The sequence below is a fragment of the Melanotaenia boesemani genome, chromosome 23 (assembly GCF_017639745.1).
Source record: "Melanotaenia boesemani isolate fMelBoe1 chromosome 23, fMelBoe1.pri, whole genome shotgun sequence".
Taxonomy (NCBI): domain Eukaryota; kingdom Metazoa; phylum Chordata; class Actinopteri; order Atheriniformes; family Melanotaeniidae; genus Melanotaenia; species Melanotaenia boesemani.
Window position 1 is genome coordinate 198,813 of NC_055704.1, and position 22,915 is coordinate 221,727.

General features: G+C 43.1%; 1 protein-coding gene across 2 annotated transcripts in view; it reads right to left on the reverse strand.

Moving 5' to 3' along the window:
- Positions 1–365: 365 nt before the first annotated feature.
- Positions 366–22,915, reverse strand: part of syt10 (synaptotagmin X) — a 31,060-nt gene continuing 8,510 nt past the window's right edge. For both annotated transcript variants that reach the window (XM_041977893.1, XM_041977892.1), the window contains exons 4-8: positions 9,354–9,474; positions 8,965–9,136; positions 6,642–6,771; positions 1,875–1,955; positions 366–399 (exon numbers count right to left, since the gene is read on the reverse strand). In XM_041977893.1, coding sequence (XP_041833827.1) covers positions 1,884–1,955; positions 6,642–6,771; positions 8,965–9,136; positions 9,354–9,474 — 495 coding nt within the window. In that variant the 3' untranslated portion in view covers positions 366–399; positions 1,875–1,883. The remainder of the gene's footprint in view (positions 400–1,874; positions 1,956–6,641; positions 6,772–8,964; positions 9,137–9,353; positions 9,475–22,915) is intronic.

Genomic DNA, 22,915 nt, shown 5'->3' on the forward strand with positions numbered 1-22,915 from the left:
TCACATGACTTTATGTAAACTTGTTTAAATAAAAATGAGTGTGTGTAGAGTATTTGGATTTTAATTCCCTGAATAAAAATGTGGCGTATTTAAACTGAGATTCTGTTACAGTAGATACACCCACTGTCCACTTTATCAGGTCCAGCTTCTAGTACTGTGTTAGACGCCTTTCTCCCCCAGACCTGCTTTAATCCTGGTGTGATAGATGAAGCAGGTGGTGGAAACCTTCCTTAGAGGTTTTCTCCATATTGACATGACAGCATCACACAGTTGCTGCAGGTTTGTTGGCTGCATCCATGATGAGAATCTCCCGTTCCACCACATCCCAAAGCTGCTCTACTGGACTGAGATCTGGTGGCTGTGGAGGCCGTTGGAGTCCAGTGAACTCATCGTCATGTTCTAGAAAGCAGGTGGAGATGATCTGAGCTTTGTGACATGGTGCATTATCCTGCTGGAAGTAGCACCAGAAGCAGCTACTCGGGTAGGCTGCTGGTACTGACGTTATATTGAATATTTTCTCACCTTCTCTTTTCTTCCTTCCTCTGATAAAGTGGACGCTACTTTTTTTTTCTTTTGCAAACAAAACTATTTTGTGGCATACTCCTTTTCTGTTTTTATTTTACAATGTGCAAGACAAACTTGAAAAGACGGCTAAATCTGCTGATTTCGGTTAATTATTTCAAAAGTAGCTGTAAATTAATTAAGTGTGTCAATATCCTCTAATGAATGTAATAATATAGTTCAAATGTCTCACCACAACACTGACCAACAATAATTAGCATAATGTCGATAGCTCATTTTAAAATGAGTGACAGCTTTTATGTTTGTTCAGTTTGCATCTTATGTGTACAAAAATATAAACATGAAGTTTTTAAAATCATGTAAAGGCCCATTTATGCTGGATGCAGAAAATGGATTCAGTTCGTCCATCTTCTGCATCGGCTACACTCGTAATTTGGTCCGTTTGCAGGGAGCTTAGCGATGCATCGCTTGAAGACGGGGGCAGTGCTGAGAAGAACAGCCAACCAGTGAAAGAAACAGACCAGAGAAGAAAAGGATCAGGAAGAGAACAAAACAGGAGAAGAAGAATGAAGACGAGGACAACTGTAGAAATTGTGCAAGCTTTTGAAGAAAAACTGCATGTGAGTGTTTAGGCTGGGCGGGTGGAAACAACTTTATAGCAAAGCATTACTGCTGCTAAATGGTGTATGACACTGACGTCCACTCAGGAGAGCTGCACTGACCACTAGTAGAGGAACTGACTTCATAATCATGGCAACGAAAAACACACATGGACGTACGAGGACGGTGACGTAAGATGTTTGAAATGGAAGTCACTATTTACTTACGGAGCATAAATGGACCTTAAAGGTCCACCAGGCTCTTAAAAAAAGCACAAATCATCTCTTTACATTTGTTTGCTACATGTGTGGCCTGTTTGTCACCCTGGTGACAGAACTGATGGGTTTTCTGGGATTTGCTCAGCCCTTGTTGATGCTCAGCTACCTGCAGCCTTTAACCCGAAGTTAGATTTTGATTATTTGGATTTGTTTACTGGTAAATGTTTTCATGATGCTGAGCACAGTAGCCCTTTAACTTTGTGCCACATTAAAGTGAAACGATTGAATATTAAAGAGCTTTAGGGACAAAAAATAATCCTAAAAATATTGAAGATGTTAAAAGATGTAAAAAGATGTAAGAAGATGTTAAATTGTAAGTGAATGGTGAAGGACTCACATTCATGTGGTCTGCGTAAATGTCTGGTGAATAAAACCTTGTAACAGTCTGTGTGTGCAGTGCAATGACATCTTATAACAACCACAGAAGAAACACACTGATCTGGTTTCTCAGCGCAGGCCACATCTGGACTCTACCTGTGGTCGTCATGGTGTCTGGGGAGGTTTGGGCGAAGGACACGAACCTTGACTCTCAAAGCTTGCAGCTCTGCCAGGCCACTGCAAGGCAAAACATCAGAAAATGCACAACTTTACTGAGGCATGCCATCTGGCTTTAGAAGAAGGTAATTTCTCTAGTCCTGAGGGCACACTGTGATCATAGGCAAATGTAGCCTTGAAGTGACAGTTTGCTATAGAAACGGTTGTGTTTACACAGGTCTGTGGTCTTTCTGTCATAAAAAGGGAATTGTATTCATTTTTTGTTGCCCAAACAACAACAATCCTGAGTGATTCCAAGATGTATATTAATGTACCTATTTACATTTTATAGAATAACAAAACACTCAAAAAGAATTTATAATATATAATTTCCATGAACATACATATAAAGATAGAAAAGTTAAGTTTGTTTTGCAAGTCTAGCAACAACACAGAGGTACAGCTATGATGCTTCATAGTATGTCCACCCATCACAGTACGACACCTAAAACTGTCTTTTTAAAGGCAGAATGCCACAACAGTGTAAATGAATGTTTCTATTATTAGGCTTTATAATAATGAAAAAGTCTTTAAATATAGGCCTACAATTTCTATGAAAATAAATAGTGTTCTTAGTTTATTTCATAAGGTAAGCTGACCAAAGTCTCTCAACACAGAGTTGTTGTCTGTTGTCTGCAGGACTTTTCTGGTTCTAAAGCAAAAAACCAAAAAGGCAGAAATGCAGAAAAAATGTTTTTAATATCTTCATCATAATGTCACTGATTTAAGTAGATCTATAGAGCACTAAGTTTTGCTCTCTAATGTCTTTTTGTTAATATCATCAGATCATTTTCAATGTTTGACCACCAACTTCTGGATTGTTTCATTTATGTGATTGAAAAGATCATTTTATCCTCAAAACCCGGTTGTTTAAATATATATAAATAAATATATATGTATGTATATATTTATGTAAATATGTATATAGTAGGATATTGAACAACCAATGACTTAATTCCAGATTCAGAAACACTGATACAGGAAGACTCTAACCCAAGAATCGTACCAGGTTTCATTCAAAATGATCTGGTTAGGCTATGAAAACACGCACACACACACACACACACACAGGATCTATATCAAGATTTTCAAATTTATTGAGACTTTTTCACACGTGTTGTAGAATGAGGGGCTATCGTTTATATCGAGCTAGCTTGTTTTGAGTTAAAATTGCCGGTGTTTTCCTTGTAACTCCTTCTGCCTCTTACAAAACTTCATCCCTCCCACTCCGGCCTCCACCACCTGACGCTGCCACAGACACACATTAAAACATTAAAGCCCTGTTTCCTCCAACACGGTGGGTTGGGACGCATTGTTTTGTGTTACTACATGTAAAAACTGGGAACTTAATCCGACCTGACCTACTTTGTTGGGATCCTTCCATTGGGGTACCAATCTAATCCACTCGACCCAAAACAGTGGTGCTTGACACACTGCAATTTGTTGATTGGTTGAGAGAAAATTCACTTCCCATGCAACCTGGCTAAAAACAAAGCAGGAACAGCTCCTTGTTTAGAGCAACAGATTTCTTCTTCTTTTTGTTTAATCAGCAATAAGAAATCTCTGTTTAAAATGTCGTTACAAAGCACCACTAAGAAGAAAGAAACGGGCAAACTGGTGGATGACCTCCATCCTCCTCCTTTGTTTCCGAGTTGTGTTTTGATTCTACTTTAAGGTAGGCGCTGCGCTGTGATGGCGTCATGCTGTTACGTAACTGAGGCATCTATCTCTATCTGGCAGATACTCATAAACCAGATTACAGTTTACAAACCAGATCCGCACCCTAACCGTCCTGACCCGACCCGTTGGTGGAAACAAGGCCTTAAACCGCACAGAAAGACTCAGGCTCTGTTCACACTGCAGCTCACTTCTGAGTTTTTTGCCCTGGATATGTTGATCCATTGCAGTCCATCGCAGGACCAACCCGGAGAGAAAAAAACCCGCTCACACTCACTTCTAGGGAAAATTTAGAGAAACCAATTAACCTAACATCATGTCTTTGGACGGTGGAAGAAGCTGGAGAAACTGGAGAGAACCCACCCATATGTGGGAAGGACATGTAAACTCCACACAGAAAGGCCACTATTAAAGCCTCCCCCCAGCTGAGGCTCGAACCAGTGACCTTCTGGCTGTGAGGCTGCAGTGCTAACCGCCTCCATGCAGCCGTAACACCATAAAATCTGAAACTTAAAGAAAAGAACATCTCAGACATGTTACATTATAATACTGAAAATTTATAATTCTGGTTTAATTTAGAAAAATACATAAAAAAAAAAAAAAATCCCAATAAAATTCAAATTAATATAAACATTTGATACATTTTGTTTTATTGTGAATCTAATTATTTCTTTTTCAAAGTTCACATTAAAGACAGCTTACATTTTTTAATTTTCAAATATTTCTTTAAAATGAAAAAAAAAATTATGGCGCTGTTTAGCTCCATAAAGCTTGCCTGTTACTAAGCAGCAACCACTGTTGGTAAAATGTAAAGCCTATGTGGCGGTGCAAAAACCTGCAGTTCCCCCCTCGTCCACTAGGGGCTCCAAAACAGAGCAAATCCCCATAGACTCCCATGTTAAAAAGACCAACTTCACAGCAGAAATAAACATGTTTAAAGCCTGGTACAAAAATACATTTTAGGATTAAAATGTCAAATTTACCTTCATGACAACTGTGAGGGGGGTGAATTTTTTATTCAACTCATCCGTTTGGATGTTATTTAATCTTGAAATTCAGCATAATTAGGGGCGTGTCCTTTTGATTGACAGGTATCCAATATCTGCAGCAAGAAGGGAGAGTGCAGCACAGCCGTGGTTTTTAGCCAGCTAACAGTGTGCCTTAGCTTTTGCCCGCCTACCTCCGTTAGCTGGTTAGCTACTGTTGCTCGGGGTTAGCTCGGTTAGCTCTTTGCTACATGCAGCTCACAGTTTAATGGGTGTCAATCATTCACCCCCACCTTCACAGTCCCCCCTCTCAGCTCCTCTTTGACGATTTTTGGATTTTCCAGGAATGGCAACATGTGTGACGCTTCCAAGATGGCGATGGTGGGAACCGCCCAATGGGCTTCAGTTCAGCTCTTCAGAAACCTACGGATGACATCACGGAGGCTCCGCCCATCTTTTATATACAGTCTATGCCTGTTACTTTTGCTCCGAATCTTTCCTTGACGCATTTTACACAACTGCTTTTTTCTTATGGTAAAAGTATTTGTCATTCATTTTGTTTAAGGAGCATTTTAATTTAATATACAGCTACTTTAACTGCTGTATACATTGATCGTTAATAAAAGTGCATTTAGTACTCAAAGCTGTCTCTATGGTTACTTGACTAAAACAAATTTTATCGAGATATATAACGTTATTCAGGTAAAAACATATGGAGATATGAATTTTGGTTAATATCAGCCTACCTATACACACTAAAAATTACGGTGTTAGAGAGCAAATCTTTCAACGTGTACCACAGCTGATTTAGCGAAATTACAATAAAGACATTAAAAGCATTTTTTTACTGCATTAGAAAACTTAACTTGTGCTTTTATTTTGTTGTTCCAGAAACAGAAAAGTTGTGCAGACATCACGACAAAGCACCACTGACTGATTTCCGTGGTCACAGCGCGTCATTTTGGACAATTATCTGCTGTAAACTAGTGTTGAAATAACCTTGTGGTTAATTTACATATTTCAGTGAGATCAGGTTGATCTTTCATTTTCTTTTATCAGACATGAAAACAAATCTAAAAAACCAGCTGAAATACATGTTAATACTGTTGATGTGCTCTAAAAAATCCTATTTTGTAAAACATATGATCACTAATGTTTATCTGCACAGAAAATAGCCATCAAGCTAAATATTGCGTTTTAAGGCAAATCTGTCAATTTTCTGTATTTGTTATGGAAAGTAATGCTTACATGATGTTAGGTATCGGTTTTTTCTTTTTGCCTATGATCACAGTTTTTAAAAGAAACACTGAAAATAAGAAATCACCTGCATTTTCCTATTCATCAGATGGAGAGTTGGTGGTGCAAAAGAGGAAAAAATTGATAACATGTAAAATTGAATTACAGTAAACTTCATTAAAACAAATGGCCTCTAAGAAAATTAAAAGCCAACTACTATTTCAAACATGTTGTAGTCATGAAAGTCGCCTGGTTCTGTTTAAAGCAACAAGTTAACTGGAGTTAAATACAAGGAAAAAATGGAGGCCACTGGTCAAAGATGAAATCATTCTCCCTTTGATATCTATGTTTTCTTCTTTGTCTTTTTTAGACTCTTACAGAAAAGAAATATCCTAATATTTATTTAAGGAAAAATGTGTAATCATCCATCCCACGTTTATGTTTTCCCATGCATCAGCAAACGAAGGAAAACAGCAGCTCCTTCTGTACTTCTGGATGACTTTTTACCTCAAACTTTTAAATAATAAAAATATATGTTATACATGCAATGAACTATTTTAACAACCTATTTATTTGTTTACATGTACTTCTAGAAGTAAGAGCTCAGTAAGACCAGCTCTTTCAGCTAAGGGCTCTTTGACAGCCAGCCGACTATCATCTATGAGCCTTTTGTACTTCCTGCATGTTTGCTCCATAATCTGACATCATGCTGGCGACATAAGAAGACCCAGCAGGGTCTCATCTGGGCTGGTTTGTATGAACAACAGGCCTAAAGGAAAACTAAAATAATAAAATTACATTTGTGTACCTCTCCCAGAGCATGCCAGTGGGTGATGGGTTTCCGTGGGTAAGCCAACATTTCGTTCCAGTGATCTCGTCCAAGACCCACAGCATCTGGACTGGCCCGACACACACCGATCACTTCGTTGTGTCCAACCCTATTTCAAGGACACATTCACATTAAAGACCTACAGAATGAAGACCCTGAGAAAGCTAGAACATAAATATGTTTTTAAAAATTGGAAAAACTATCAAAGGATTAAGTGAGTCAGAACTAATGACCCAAACTGACCTCACAGAATGGTTTAGATAGGCAGTCTGTCCAGTTTTAGATTTAAAGACTCAGTACAATCCTTGGGGGGTTTTTTGACCGAGCTGGGTCCAGTGCTGGTTCGGGGCCTGAGCCTGCCTAAGCACTGGGTCTCTGACTTTCCACCACCCAAGCACCAGCTCCAGGCTCTCAAAACTAGTTCTAAGCTGGCACCAACTCCTTGCTGGGCCAGATCTAAGAACCGGTTCCTGTAGGTAACGTCAACAGTTGGGGGGCAGGATTACCTGGCCAAACACTGAACCACAGTGGGTTTATCTAAGTTTGGGTTAGATTGGGTCAAATGAGTAATTAGGTTGGTTTTAACTGAGCACCCAATGCAGTGCAATAGCCATTAAGAATCTCTTCTGGAACTAGCAGATCTGTGTGATGTTTATAGCTGAAGCTGGTAGCAAAATATTCACAGCTAAACAGGAAGTTTCTCCCAGTGACTTCCTCTGACACCCAGCCTCCGACGTTCCCCACTTCCCTCCTGACAGCTCATTTAACACAGCGCTATAAACACCACTGTGTCGCTGCACAAGTGAGACAAAACTCTTACGATCTGTGTTTGTTTTTTGCTTTTATAATTAATGTAATCTGGCGGGTCTGCTGTTAACTGATGCAGCATAATGCTGATGCCATGCAAGCTACAGTCAATTCAGGCAATATGATGTTTTCATAGAATATCCATCCATCCACCCATCCACCCATCCACCCATCCACCCATCCATCCACCCATCCACCCATCCATCCATCCATACATCCATCCATCCATCCATCCACCTATCCATACATCCATCCATCCATCCATCCATCCATCCATCCATCCATCCATCCATCCATCCACCCACCATCCATCCATCCATCAACCCACCCATCCACCCATCCACCCATCCATACATCCATCCATCCATCCACCCATCCACCCATCCACCCATCCATCCATCCATCCATCCACCCATCCACCCATCCATTCATCCACCCATCCACCCACCCATCCACCCATCCATCCATCCACACATCCACACATCCACCCATCCACCCATCCACCCACCCATCCACCCATCCATCCATCCACCCATCCACCCATCCATCCATCCATCCATCCACCCATCCACCCATCCATCCATCCACCCATCCTTACATCCATCCATCCACCCATCCACCCATCCATCCACCCATCCATCCATCCATCCATCCATCCACCCATCCACCCATCCACCCATCCATCCATCCATCCACCCATCCACCCACCCATCCACCCATCCACCCATCCATCCATCCATACATCCATCCATCCATCCACCTATCCATACATCCATCCACCCATCCACCCATCCACCCATCCATCCATCCATCCACCCATCCACCCACCCATCCACCCATCCACCCATCCATCCACCCATACATCCATCCATCCACCTATCCATCCATCCACCCATCCACCCATCCATCCACCCATCCACCCATCCACCCATCCATCCACCCATCCACCCACCCATCCACCCATCCACCCATCCATACATCCATCCATCCATCCATCCATCCACCTATCCATACATCCATCCATCCATCCACCCATCCATCCATCCATCCATCCACCCATCCATCCACCCACCCATCCACCCATCCATCCATCCACCTATCCATACATCCATCCATCCATCCATCCATCCATCCATTCACCCACCCACCCACCCATCCATCCATCCATCCATCCATCCACCCACCCATCCATCCATCCATCCATCCATCCAGGGCAGGGTGAGTGCAGGTTAGGCTGGGGTTCATCCCAGCGGCTGCTAGGTACAAGTCACCAGCTACTTGAAAACACCTGATTCTTATTTCATATTCAGATTTACTGCTATTCCAAAGTATGTATGCTTTAGAAACTCACAAATATTTCATCACTGCATCTAGTACATGGGCAAGCCTAATATTTCTTTATTTTTTAATTAAACAATTTCTTACAGAATTTGTGAAGTTTTTGCCAGCTTTCAGACATTGTTGTTGTACAGTGTGACGTTAGCATTTAACTTACCGATCATAATCCATCACCATGATGGACAGACTGACTTGTTCCACGTTTTCTGGAGGAATGTCAAAAATAATGGCCTCGTTGTACACAGGATTAAGTGTGCTTTTCTTGGTGGTCGTTTTTCGCTTTTTTAACCTCCGCCCATCACACACTAGGTACACCTTCACATATGGATCTAGGAGAGAAAAATTCACTGTTTCAATGTACTGAATCGGATTAAGTTAGCAAAAACAACAAAAAAACAATGGCTATTTCTTTTGTTGCCACAGTTCAAAGAGCAGCTAAGCTATCACCCGCCCTTCTATAAGGCTTCTAATTTCTATTCTGCCTCATTTCAGCTGAGTTTAATTTATGATTTGCTTTAGATGCAGCCTTATCTATTATGCGGTCACCTGAAGAGCCTGTGATGTCCATGGCTTTGAGGTTTCTGCATTTGATGACTGTCAGGGTCATTCTCCCCGCTGTGGGGAGGTAGCACAACGAGTACATAATCTCACCCAAGTCAATACTCTCCTGCAAGGACAAAGGAAATGCAACAGAATGCTTTTAACTCGTTTTCAAATGCTTCAGCCACAATATGTGAGCCAAAATGTCAAAGCAAAAGAATAAACATCAGTTATCCAGTGCAACATCTTACCATCTATTGGTCTTGTTTGTCACTGTTAATAATACAAAGAATTTGGTTTTTAGCCTTGATAATCTTTCAGTTGGTCTACAGTTTTGATTAAAAAAAACATCTCTCCAGCCAATCCTTCCTTCCTCAGATAAGCGTGCAGCTTGACTCCATCACGCTTGTGCCTACGTCTTCTACCAGGAATCTTGGTGTCATGGTAGACAACCAGCTGACCTTTAAGGACCATGTTGCCTCGGTTGCTCGATCTTGCCGATTTGCTCTCTACAACATCAGGAGGATCAGATCCTACCTGACTGAACACACGGCCCAGCTCCTGGTCCAGGGTCTGGTCATTTCACACACTGACTACTGCAACTCCTTACTGGCTGGCCTGCCTGCATGCTCAAACCTTTGCAGATGATCCAGAACGCAGCAGCACGTCTGGTCTTCAACCAGCCCAAAAGAGCTCATGTCACTCCGCTGCTAATCGCTCTCCACTGGCTTCCAGTTGCAGCGCATCAGATTCAAAGCTCTGCTTCTGGCTTACAAAACAATAACCCAAACGGCTCCGGTCTACCTCCACTCCTTAATCCAGAGCTACACTCCCTCTCCACAGTTATGCTCTGCCAGTGAAAGACGCCTAGTGCTCCCACCACAAGGTGGCGCCACATCAGTAGCTAGACTCTTCTCCTCTGTTGTTCCCCGGTGGTGGAACGATCTGCCAAACTCTGTCCGATCCACAGAGTCCTTATCCACTTTTAAAAACAAGCTAAAGACTCAGTTGTTTAAGGAGCATTTCTACACTTAGCTTCACTCTTCTACTCAGAATGAGGTAGAAAGATTTGTCCAGCTCTTTGGCTCAACCAAGTACTGAAGAAGCTGTGTGCACTTATGTCCAAGATGATATGTATGATGAATTCGTGATATTTGTATTTAAACAAAATAACTTAAAAAACTACAAAAAACTTAAAAAAAAAAAACTTAAAAAAAAAAAGAAAGATAAGCACTGCCTCTAGCACTACATGCAGCACCTGGTCCACCTGGACTCCAGCAGTCTGACTACCACTTAACTATGACGTCCATCTTGTTTGAATTCATGCTTGTGTTGTTTTTACTCTCAAATGTAAGTTGCTTTGGATAAAAGCGTCTGCTAAATGACTGTAGAATAGAATAGAATAGAATAGAATAGAATCTCAGCAACATTAAAATGGTTTACCATTGTCACCATATAGTGAATCGTTAAAATACTCCTGGATATATCTTCAGCATCGCAAGTCCACAAGAAACTCCACACGTGTGGTTTGAACCTCCCCCAGCCGGGAATCAAACCAGCGAGCTTCTTGCTGTGAGGCTGCGGTGCTGAGCACCACACCAACAAGTTATGTCAGTGACTTTTGTGGGTCTTTCTTTCATTAAGAGAGGGATGCTAACAATTTTGTCCATGTCTGTATACTACATTAAAAAAATACAGTTAACACAGAAATATAGGAAAAATATAAATAAAACAGAATAAACCTGAGCGACATCAGTGCAAATGTTAGTAAGCTTTGTGGATGGACTCACAGAATTTATCTCAATAATACACAACAATAGCTTCTGCCCATAGATGCATTCACGTAACTTAAGTGTGTTGGACAGGAGACTCCCATGAGAGCAGTACACATCACATGAAAGCAGCGTGGACAGTTTTATATTAAAAAGAATGCAAACGGCTTGCAACTCTGACTTGGTTCTTATTGTTAATTTAAACAGCAGTTCAAATGAATCAGTTCGTTTAGAACATCATATCTCGTCCCGGTGCTGATCTGGTCCGCCTGCAGTCCAGATCTTTAACCAATAGAAAGTATTTGGAGCATCATGAAAGTAGAAATCCAAGGGTTGAGTCCATTAGTTTTTTTTAAATACTGACACAAATAACATCTTAAATTCTCGCAGTAGCAGGGTCTTACAGAGACCTACCTGTAGGGCTGCAACTAATGACTATTCTGATAGTCGACTAGTCATCGACTATTAAAACGACCAATCAACTAATCTGATTATGTATCTTATAATTATTCAATGGCTCTTATTTCACTTTCAGCTTTTAAATCTTGCATGAGGTTGTTTAAAAATGTGCTAATTAAAAAGACGAGATGAACACTTCATTCAAAAATACATTTTTTTGAACTTATTAACCTAGTACTGATACCTTTGCTGCTGTAGTTTCCCCACTGTGGGACATATAAAAGGATTATCTTAACAGAAGAGGTAAATACAAACCAAATATCAATTTTAAAAAAAGATTACGCAAACTAGCAGCAAAAAAACAGCAAATAAGCTTGAAGTTTTATTTTTAAAAAAGGGCATTTGGTGCAGAACATTGACTGGTATATATGGTGCCTGTTAAAAGTAACTACAAGATGATATGTCAATCAGACAGTTCTTTCATTAAGGAATGTCAGCATCTCCACGTGGTCTTGGGTCAGCTCTCGACTTAGAGCAGATATTCCCGGCTGCAGAGTAGATTCGCTCAGATGGGGTAGACGTTGCAGGGATACACAGAAGAGATCTTGCCAGCTTTGGCAGTGTGGGCTCATTTTCCTTCCACCATTTTAGAGGGTCTTCCTTTTTGGATATTGCTGGCTCTGTGCAGAACATCTGAATTTCCCTTCTCTTCCTCACTCAGACTGTCCGTGTCAGACTTGAGCAGGTTATTCAGCGCTGAGGTTTCAGCTGGAACATTCACCTCTTCTCCTGCAGCTCAGGATTGCAGCCATCATGCATTCCAGTCTCCTGCTTTTGCTTCTTTGATAACAAGAACTTCAGCTGTTCCTTTCAACCTTGTGCCATCTTCAGCTGACATATAAACTTCAGCTTTCTGAATCTTGGGTCTACGGCAGCTGCCAGAACAAGTGGTCTGTCTGCTGAGAGGGTGTTCAGATCCCCCCCCATCTCTCCTTTACTCCTTTTCCTGCACCAGACAGAAAGGCTTTTTCTGGGCTCGTTTCTAAATGGATTTGCTCCATGGGCCGTTGCAGCCCTTTGACCAGATGTGGAAGACATGAAGCAGTAGCGTACTCCTGTCCTCTGAGGTAAATGGTAGCACATTCAAATGGATGCAATCCTTGCACCAGCTCCTCAAGCAGCTCCCACTGATCTGGCTTCAAGTCAAAGTAGTGCTTGCCTCTGTGAGTTACCTCAGGATCCGATAAAGTTGCAGTGATTGGCCAGTGCCGTTCCAGGAGCCTCGTTACCATGTAGTAGCTTCTGTTCCATCTTGTATTGACGTCCTGGATCAGCTTGTGCTCTGGAGTGTTCATTTGTTGTTGTTTCTTCTTTAATTTAGTATAAGCCAACTCACTTCTGAAGTGTTCCACAAGGTTTAAGCACTAACTGCTTTGCTGGTGATGGGATCTTTGACGGCACGATTACTATGAGCTGGAGGATGTGTCCAGTGCAGCGGATCGAAGCCCAACCATGTTTTTCTTCCAGCATTCGCATTGCTGCCACCATGTTGGACCCGTTGTCATGAACAACTGCTTTAATTTTGTTTCGTAATATGTCAAACTTCCCCATCACCTCCTCCATCCATGTCATGATGTTGGCAGCAGTATGCCTCTCCTCCAGAGGCGTGGTGAGGCTGAAAGTCTTCATTGGCCAATCTTTGGTGATGAAATGGCAGGACACTCGAGATAGGACTCTGTGGCATTGCTGGTCCACACATCAGCCAAGTCAATGTGAGGGAGCTGTCAAAAAACTCCTTTACCTGGAAAGACAAAGTGCACTTTTGTAAATAGTTTTTAGTAGTAAAAAGTTTTAGTAGAAACATTTATGTGTAGCTCTTTGAGTTTAATTAAATAATAATAATAATAATAATAATAATAATAAAAGCTTATATGAAATACAGTATGATTGGTGTGTCTGCACACTAAACATTTACCTTCAGGAGTATTTTTTTCTCCATCAGTTGGGTGAAATGGGTTCTGGATGGCAGAATGTGCTCCGAGTTGAACTGGCGAATCATTTCTTGGCACCCTTCACCATCAACCATGGAGATTGGCCTCATGTCATTAATGAGCATGTTTAGGACTGGGTTGGTGAGGGCAGTCGCCTGCTGCAGAGTGAGCGTCTGTTTCTTTTGCAGAAAGCCATCTATGGTACTTCGGCTTTTCTTTGGCCTGTATAAATTTGATTAAAGATGCTTTCGTCACACACAGGGTTAAACTTTCATCTTTTAAGCTAAAATATGACTTAACAATGTTCATGCATGCCAGTTTTTGTTATTCTAAAATCATGCATGGAGAGTACACTACCGTTCAAAAGTTTGGGGTCACTTTGCCATGGGATTCAATAGGGAAGTGACCCCAAACTTTTGAACACTAGTGTAGTTCCTGTCTGCTACAACCGATACTAGCTTACAAGTTAATATCTGACTGAAGTGAGTCCTCAAGTCCAACGTGCCTCCTCTTCAAGTGTTCATGCATTGCAGACGTAGTTCTGTGGTACGCAAGGTCAGTTTTACAAATCTTACATGTACATGATTTATTTTGTATGTTTAGTATGAAGTGGTTCCAAACTTTCAAGGTCGTCTGTTGCTGCGTTATTGCCTGGTCTTCGTCATATTTTTCCACTGGCGGACTTTCTTGTGCATGTGAATCTCTCAGCAGAAAAATGAGACAATGTTTGTTTGTTTGTTTGTTTGTTTTTTTGTTTTGTTTTGGTTTTTTTTCCGACAATAGTCGACAGGTAAATTAGTTGTAGACTATTTTTATTGTCGACTATAGTCGACAACGTCGACTAACCGTTGCAGCCCTACCTACCTGTGGCTAATCGGCTAATCTTTTGACAAATTCTTACCTGGAACCTCCGGCTCGCTTGTTTTCCTACCAGAAGCGATGTGGATTCTCCAGACCAAATGCTGGCTTGCAGTCAGCTGGCTTCTTGTGTCTCTTGTCCACCTGCAAGCAGGTACACTCCACCAGTATTCTGCTGCTAAACTATTAAAACTTCGGCGCCACATCTGCACTACACAGCCACCACCTGGTCTTGACATCCACCTGAACATCGCCTTTCAGCCCCGTCAGAGATACATTCACTATGGATCACACGGTAAGCTCCAGTACAATGACTCTTACTCCATAAAATCAACTTGGTCCACTATACACCATCATCCCCATAATGCTGGTTAATCACAGTGTCCTGGCCAGCCTACCTAGGTTGGCTAACTTTGCGGCCGAGAACAATTCCACCACTGTCAGCTTCGGCCTCCTTAACATCTGCTCTCTCAGTAGCAAAGGGCATCTGATCCAAAGTGTTCTTGTGGATGGAAAGCTAGACTTCTTGTGCCTAACTGAAACTTGGCAGCAGCCAAATAACTTCCATGCTCAATAGTCCGCTCTGCCGGGTTTGTTTACATCTGCCTGCCTTGGCGTGCAGCCGGGCGGTGGGCTTGCCACGTTGGAAAGTCGTACCTGCTGCTCTGCTCCCGTGTTCTCCTCCTTCCAGTACTCACTCTCACTCACTGCTGCAGGGCCTAACACAGAGCCCTGAGGGACACCACAGGTGACATTATGAGTATGAGACTTTGAATTTCCCAGGGCGACATGCTCAGTTCTGTTTGTGAGGTATAATATGAACCAGTTGAGGACATTTTCTGACAGACCAATAGTGTGTTGCAGACAGTGGAGGAGGATGTTGTGGTCAACTGTATCAAATGCAGCTGTTAGGTTCAGGAGGATGAGTAGGGATGGGGAGCCATTATCTGCTGCCATCAAGAGGTCATTGGTGACCCTGACCAATGCTGTTTCTGTGCTGTGGCCAGACTGAAACTTTTCAAACAGGTTATTGTGTTTGAGGTGAGCGACAAGCTGTGCTGCAACCATTTTTTTTAGAACTTTTGACAGAAATGGAAGATTAGAGACGGGCCTGTAGTTGGAGAGAACTTCTGGATCCAGAGTTGTTTTCTCAGTAGAGGTCTGATGACCACAGTTTTTAATACAGATGGGATATGGCCAGTCAAGTGGGAGTGGTTTATGATTTTGGTGATGAGTGGAGAAATGGCAGAAATGTTTGCAGTCAGCAAGGCTGAGGGGAACAGGTCCAGGGCACAGGTAGATGGCTTCATTTTCCTGATAATGTCCTTCACCTCATCCTGTGTGGCAACAGAGAATGAGGAAAAAGCCTGGTCAATGCCAGATGTTGGGTCAGCAGTATGGGGGGACAGAACAGCCGTGGTGGAGAGGTGTGAGAGGACTTCTATATGGTAGCATTAGCAAACAGCAGAGCACCTATCCTGGTGCACACATTTGGAGCTGTTCATGCTCCCTGCATACGCTCTCCTCAGGAAAGCTGCTCCCACCACCACAAAGACTGTTAAAACCTGGCCTGATGGTGCCTCCCAGCAGCTGCAGGACTGTTTCCAGGACAAAATGGGAAGTGTTTGAACATCAGGACCTGGATGTGTTTGCAGACGTGTACTGGGTTATATAAAACACTGCACTGACACAGTCACGGAGGATAACCAGGGTTTCCAAATCGGAAACCCCGGGAGGTCCAGCGGCTGCTCAGAGAAAGAGACATCGCCTTCAGGTCTGGTGATCGGGCTCGCTACAGCATGGCCCGAGTCAACCTGAGGAGAGGCATCAGGAAGGCCAAACAGGACTATAAGAGGAGGATCGAGGACCACCTGGACAACAAGGACAGCAGGCAGGCCAGCAGCTCACTAACTACAGGACCAGCACTGGCGCTGCTGAAGGAGATGCCACACTGGCAGAGGAGCACAACCACTTCTTTGCCCGTTTTGAGGTGAAGTCACCAGAGGCAGCCACACCACACCTCACAGCCCACAGCAGCTTAAGCCTCATTGTTGAAGAACGTGAGGTTAGGCGTACACTGAGGGCTGTCAACCCGAGGAAGACCACAGGACCTGACGATGTCCCGGGACGGGTGCTAAAGGACTGTGCAGATCAACTGGCTGGAATCTTCACCGGGATTTTCAACCAGTCCCTGGCCCAGGCCACAGTCCCTTCATGTTTGAAATCCTCCACGATAGTCTCCCTGCCAAAGAAACCTCACACTTCTAGCCCGAGTGACTACCGGCCAGTAGCACTCACACCAGTGGTGATGAAGTGTTTTGAGAAACTGGTTCGTAGTCGCATCACATCACTCCTGCCTCCAGACTTCGACTCCCACCAGTTTGCCTGCAGGGGGAACAGATCCACAGAGGACGCCGTGGCCACAGCCCTGCATGCCGCTCTGTCCCATCTGGAGCAGAAGGGGAGATATGTCCGGATGCTCTGTGTGGATTATAGTTCAGCGTTTAACACCATCCTCCCCTGCAGACTGGTGGACAAACTCTGGTACTTGGGGCTTCCGGACTCCACCTGTAGGTGTATAAACAGCTTTCTCCAAGGTCGCAGCCAGAGGGTCAGACTGGGTTGACACACATCTACAGCCTTCAGTCTTAGTACCGGCTCCCCACAGGGCTGTGTGCTGAGCCCCCTACTCTACACCCTCTACACCTATGACTGCACCCCCTCTCACCACCACAACACCATAGTGAAGTTTGCAGATGACACCGTAGTGGTGGGGCTTATCTCTGGAGGGGATGAGTTGTTGTAAAGGTGGAGCAGCTGTTGGTGTGGTGTAAGGAGAATAACCTGCTCCTTAACACCACAAAGACCAAGGAACTGGTTATTGACTACAGGAGGAATAAAACGGACATTTTACCACTTCACATTGGGGGGGACTGTGTAGAGAAGGTAGAGGACTTCCGGTTCCTGGGGGTCCACACTGAGGAGGCCCTGATCTGGAGCACGAACGCCCATGAGCTGCAGAAGACAGCTCAGAGGACTCTACTTCCTCTGGGCACTGAGGAAAAACAATGTCAACCAGAGTGTGCTGCTGTGGTTCTACTGGTGCACCATAGAAAGCATCTTAACATACTGCATGGGTGTTTGGTTCTTCAGCTGCACTGTGGCTCAGAGGACAGCGTTCCAGAGGGTCATAAACACGGCCCAGAAGATCATTGGATGCCCTCTCCCCACATTGGAAGAGCTACACAGTTCCCGCTGCATCAGGAAAGCACAGCATATCCTAAAAGACACATCACACCCTGGACACTCCCTGTTTGAACTGTTACCAACAGAAAGAAGGTACAGATCTATCAGAGCGAGAACAAACAGACTGAAAAAGAGTTTTTATCCTGTGGCCGTAACCACACTAAACAACCTCAAATAGTTTGCCATCTACTACCTCTGTTTTACCTACAATATGTGCAATATAAAAGAGTATAAGGTCGACTGCGTGGAAGACTTTTTAATTTTTTAACTGCTTTTATTCAGGTTCTTATGGTTCAATGTTAAATGTATGTGGCTGTTTGCACTTTGACTGTTGGCCACTTTTTAATTTCGTTGTATATGTCACATGTTACAATGACAATAAACATCTCTTCTATTCTATTCTATATGCTTTTGGTGTTCACTGTACACCTGTTTGTGCACAGTCAGTCAAGAGGCTTTGTGCCATCATTCAAGGACAAGCCCAGCCGTCTTCATTTTTCGCAGCTCACAGGTGTACCAGGGTGCTGAGAGCGTAAATGAGACAGATCTGGATGTTAGGGGGGCATGACAGTCCAGAAGACTGCTCAAGGACCGGTTGCAAAAATCCACAGTCAGCAACAGAGAGGGAGTCGGTAGGGTCAGAGGAGAGAAGTTGAAGATCCAGAGCTAGTGCATCTGAATTCTTCAGATTTCTGAAATGGATCTGTCGCTTTAATTTGATATGGGGGGGAAGGAAAAGGCAGCTCCATCGCCACTACCCTGTGATCTGAAACACCAAGATCATAAACCTGTAGATTGCTGATGGGGGTGGAGTTAGAGATGACCAAATTAAGCATGTGTCCCCTGGAATGTGTTGGGACATCAACACGTTGCTTTAAGTTGAGGGATTCAAGCAGCTGAAGGAAATCAGCAGGATAACAAGAGGGGGTGTCAACGTGAATATATCTCCTAGGATTATGATACTGGCAGAGGTAGTACAGAGTGTTGTGAGGAGATCAGAAAATTCTGAGATGAAAGCAGAATTGGATTTGGGGGTCGATAGATAAGGAGAACAGTCACTGGAAAAGGGGGCTTACATTTAAATGCAAGGCACTCGCAGCCAGATGTTGTAGGCAAGGAGATGGGCGACAACCCCAGATCCTGTCGGTAGATGACAGCTAAGCCACCACCACGGCTGGCACTGCGAGCTGCCTCCAGGTAACTGTAGTCGGGTGGACAGGCTTCATTGAGGGCAGTGTTTACCTCTGGCTGGTGCCAGGTTTCTGTCAAACACATGAGGTCAAGTCCCTTCTCTCTGATGTGTTCTTCAATCAGTGTAGACTTATTGCTGATAAACTGAGTGTTAAAAAGGTCTAAGTTCACCAATGACTGTGGGGTAAATCTCTGTACAGGTCGTAGAACAGTAAGATCCACTCCATGTGGTCTGGAATCCACTCCACAAAATATATCCACCCCAAAGTGTGGGGATCTCGCAATATTTCCCAGAGTCGAGTGTAGAGATCTTGTGATACTTCCAGTGTTGATGGTTGCTGGCGCAACAGTGCTCTGACGACACATCAGACGTGCGCCGGATGAACAGAGAGATGGGATGACGGTAGCAGAGCAGCTTGACTGATTGTGGAGGCTGAACTTTCGACCAGAGTCTCTGTGAATGTGGCGAGGGCGGCGAAGAAGCCCAAGTTCTTTAATAATGGAGATGTCAATTCCAGAAGTGGTTATGTGAGTCATTCAGCGGAGTTGTGAGCTGGAATAGCTGAACGCCATGCTAACCAGAAAGGGATGCTAGCCAGGCAGCAGTGGCGCCGACCAGAAACGGTGGTGTAGATGACTCGTTATCTGTCAGGATGATATGTTGGTCGGATCCGAGGAGCCCTTTTTCCAGTGAGACAAAGTTGACAGAATAGAAGAATAGAATAGAATAGCCTTTATTGTCATTGTACCAGTCGATGCGAGATTGAGTGCACATCTCTCTTGTCAAAAATAAAATAAGCAATAAACATACACATGTTAAAAAAAATGTCTATAAGATAAAGTTAAAAATATAAAGGAAGGCAATCGGTACGTAATGTTATTGCACTGGGGTTATATTGCACAGATAAAAACAAAGTGACTGAAGTGTAAAGTGCAGAGTGAAGTGGGTTTGTTATCCGGGTTTATTTTTCGTTCAGTGCTGCGACAGCTCTTGGATAGAAGCTGTCGAGTAGTCTGTTTGTCCTAGCTTTCAGTGACCTGTAGTGCCTCCCAGAAGGCAACAGATTGAAGAGGTGGAGGCCAGGGTGAGAAGTGTCAGCTGGAAGTCGTCTAGCAGGTAGGTGACTAGCTACCTAGCATCACCACTGGTGTAGTCTGGCCAGGAACCGAAGTCAAGAAAGACTAGAGCACAAGGCTCTTAAAAGTAACACAAGCGCAAATATCTAAAAAAAAAAAAACGCAAAAATAAGAATAAAAAGTAATCATACAAATAATAATAATAATAAAAGCACAAATAGCTGTCACCTATAAATGCGCATAAAAACATGGGCAGAGAAGCGGAGAACAAGCAACGCCAGCATCCTCTCTGTCCAGAATGTTCCGTTGATGAGTCATTAATCCGGCAAAACTGAATCTTTCTAACTTTACTAAAGTTACAACCGGTGGTTTAATGTTACTTTATAAACAACCACCACCAAACTTTTTGTTAACTTACCACGATGTCTTTGTGGTGAACCGTGACGTGTCTCTTCAGGTTTGTTGTGTTTTTTTCCAGCCACATTTCAAGACCACATTCCTTCCCTTCGACTAAAATCAAGCATAAGGTTTTTTCTCCACTTCAGTGTAGTGAAAATGGGTCCATATATCACGTCTTCTCTTTTCTTTGGGCCCAGTGCAAAGCATGGTCATTAATGTTTTACTTTCAACTTTCATCGTGAATCCACCTGCTGTCTGTCCCGTGTTTTTGTTCACCTGCCCCCTGCAGGTCTGAGAGGGTGTGTGAGTGAGTGGCGGAAGAGCCGAGGAAGAGGAGGAGGAGGAGGAGGAGACAGGATTTGACAAAATCATAAAATTATATAATATAATATAAATAATATAATTTTTGTTTCATCTTTGTTTGTCCATGAACATGCATTCTAATTTAGTTCCATTCATTGTTTATTAATGGGGCTTTTAGTCTCGTCTAGTCTAGTTTTCGTCCAGTGAAAAATGTGTGTTGACGAAAATATTTTTGCTTAGTTTTCATTAACAAAATTAACACTACCTCCTTAAACTTTTCTCATCTCTGTCTTCAAATGCAATTATTCTCATTGACTTTAATATTCATATTGACAGTAACAGTAATGACCTAACCAAAGACTTCTCATCTTGTTAGAAAGTTTTGGTCTGCAACAACACATTAATTTCCCAGCTCACTGTAAAGGTCATATCTTGGATTTAGTCTGCTGTTCTGGTATCATCCCTTCGACTGTAAGCCTCATACGCTCCCATACACCGACCATAGACTCATTACTTTCAATGTCAACCTCCTTCTGTCCAGAATCATTCTCCCCCGGACCATCTCATTCCGTAGTGTTAAGGACGTCAATACTGAGACTTTTTCTTCTGAAATCATCAATTTTCCCAGTCCACATGCCAACTGCTCACCTGATGACCTGGTTTCCCACTATAACAACAATCTTCATACTCTTCTGAATACTTGTGCTCCACTGAAAACCAGATCCGTCTCTTTCACCTGCTCTGCACCCTGGTTCACTCCTGCCCTCCGTCGGCTCAAATCTGAAGGACGACAACTGGAACAACTCCATAACAAAACTGGACTCACTATACACAAAGAAATGTACAATAATCATGTAATGCTATACAAGGACAGTCTCTCCTTAACTAAATCTGCTTAATACTCTGGTGTCATTCAGTCCAATCAACAACTGCAAAACTCTCTTCTCTCTCCTCACTAATATTACAAAGCCGCCTGACTCTCTTCCCCACCACATGCAATCCACTGACTTCTGTAACTCACTAATGTCTTTGTCTCCCAAATCTCTGACATTCACCAACACCTGGCCTCGTGGGGAGCTGCAGTCTCTGGACTTCACTGCCCCCTACTCATCTCCAGTTTTATTCTCCCTCCGTCCAAGCCATCTCTGAATCTATCCTCAAATCCAAACCCTCTACCTGTCAGCTCGATTCAATCCCTACAGTTCTTGTTAAAACCTGCCTCTCCCCTCTTGCTCCCCTCATCACCAACATCATTCACTCCTCCCTAATCTCTGGAACCCTCTTAAAACCGCTACAGTCACACCTATCTTGAAAAAACCTGGCTTGGACCCCGCTAATTTCAATAACCTTTGTCCAATTTACAATTTACCCTTCATTTCCAAAATCCTCGAAAAGTCTGTTGCTTCTCAACCTTATAACCATCTTTTCACCAACAATATTTATGAGCAGTTTCAATCTGGTTTCCGTCCCCTTCACAGTACTGAAACAGCACTCCTCAAAATCTCCAACGACCTTCTCATAGCTTCAGATTCAGGTTTACTATCCATTCTCATTCTTCTTGACCTCACAGCAGCATTCAACACCATCTCTCACATTCTCCTTGACAGACTATCATCCATCGGCATCACTCACATCCCCCTCACCTGGTTAAATTCTTACCTTTCTAGCTGCACACAATTCATTCAACTAAAATCCCATGAATCAAACTCTTTCCTGTCTCTGCTGGTGAGCCCCGGGGCTCAGTTCTGGGACCCCTCATTTTCATTATCTACATTCTTCCACTTGGTTACTTTTTTCACAGACACAATATTAATTTTCATTGCTACATGGTTTTCATCCAACTTCCTCAAACTCAACAGTTCTAAAACAGAAGTCCTCCAGGTAGGCACGCCCCCCCACTCTCTGCAAATCTAACAGTTTTCCCATTTCCATAAACAACTCACCTGTCCTTCCCTCCCCTCAGGTAAAGAGTCTGGGTGTCGTCCTCAACAGCACTCTTTCATTTCACTCCCACATCAACAGTATCACCTGGTCTGCATATTTTCATTTCAGAAACATTTCTTACCTCCGCCCCTCTCTCACCCCCCACACCACTGCCATCCTCGTCCACAGTCTTGTTACCTCCCGGATTGACTACTGCAACTCACTCACAAAATCTAAATAGTGTTAACATTCAAAATAAAACTTTTTATGTATTCTGCTGTTAACTTGTAGAGCTAATGTTCTGTGAGCACTAAAATCAAGCAGAATTGTAAATCTAGCAGAAATTCCACAAGATCACATGTAGAGCTCGCAAGTTAGCTTTTAGAGCAAGCAGAAAACTAGCAGAAAA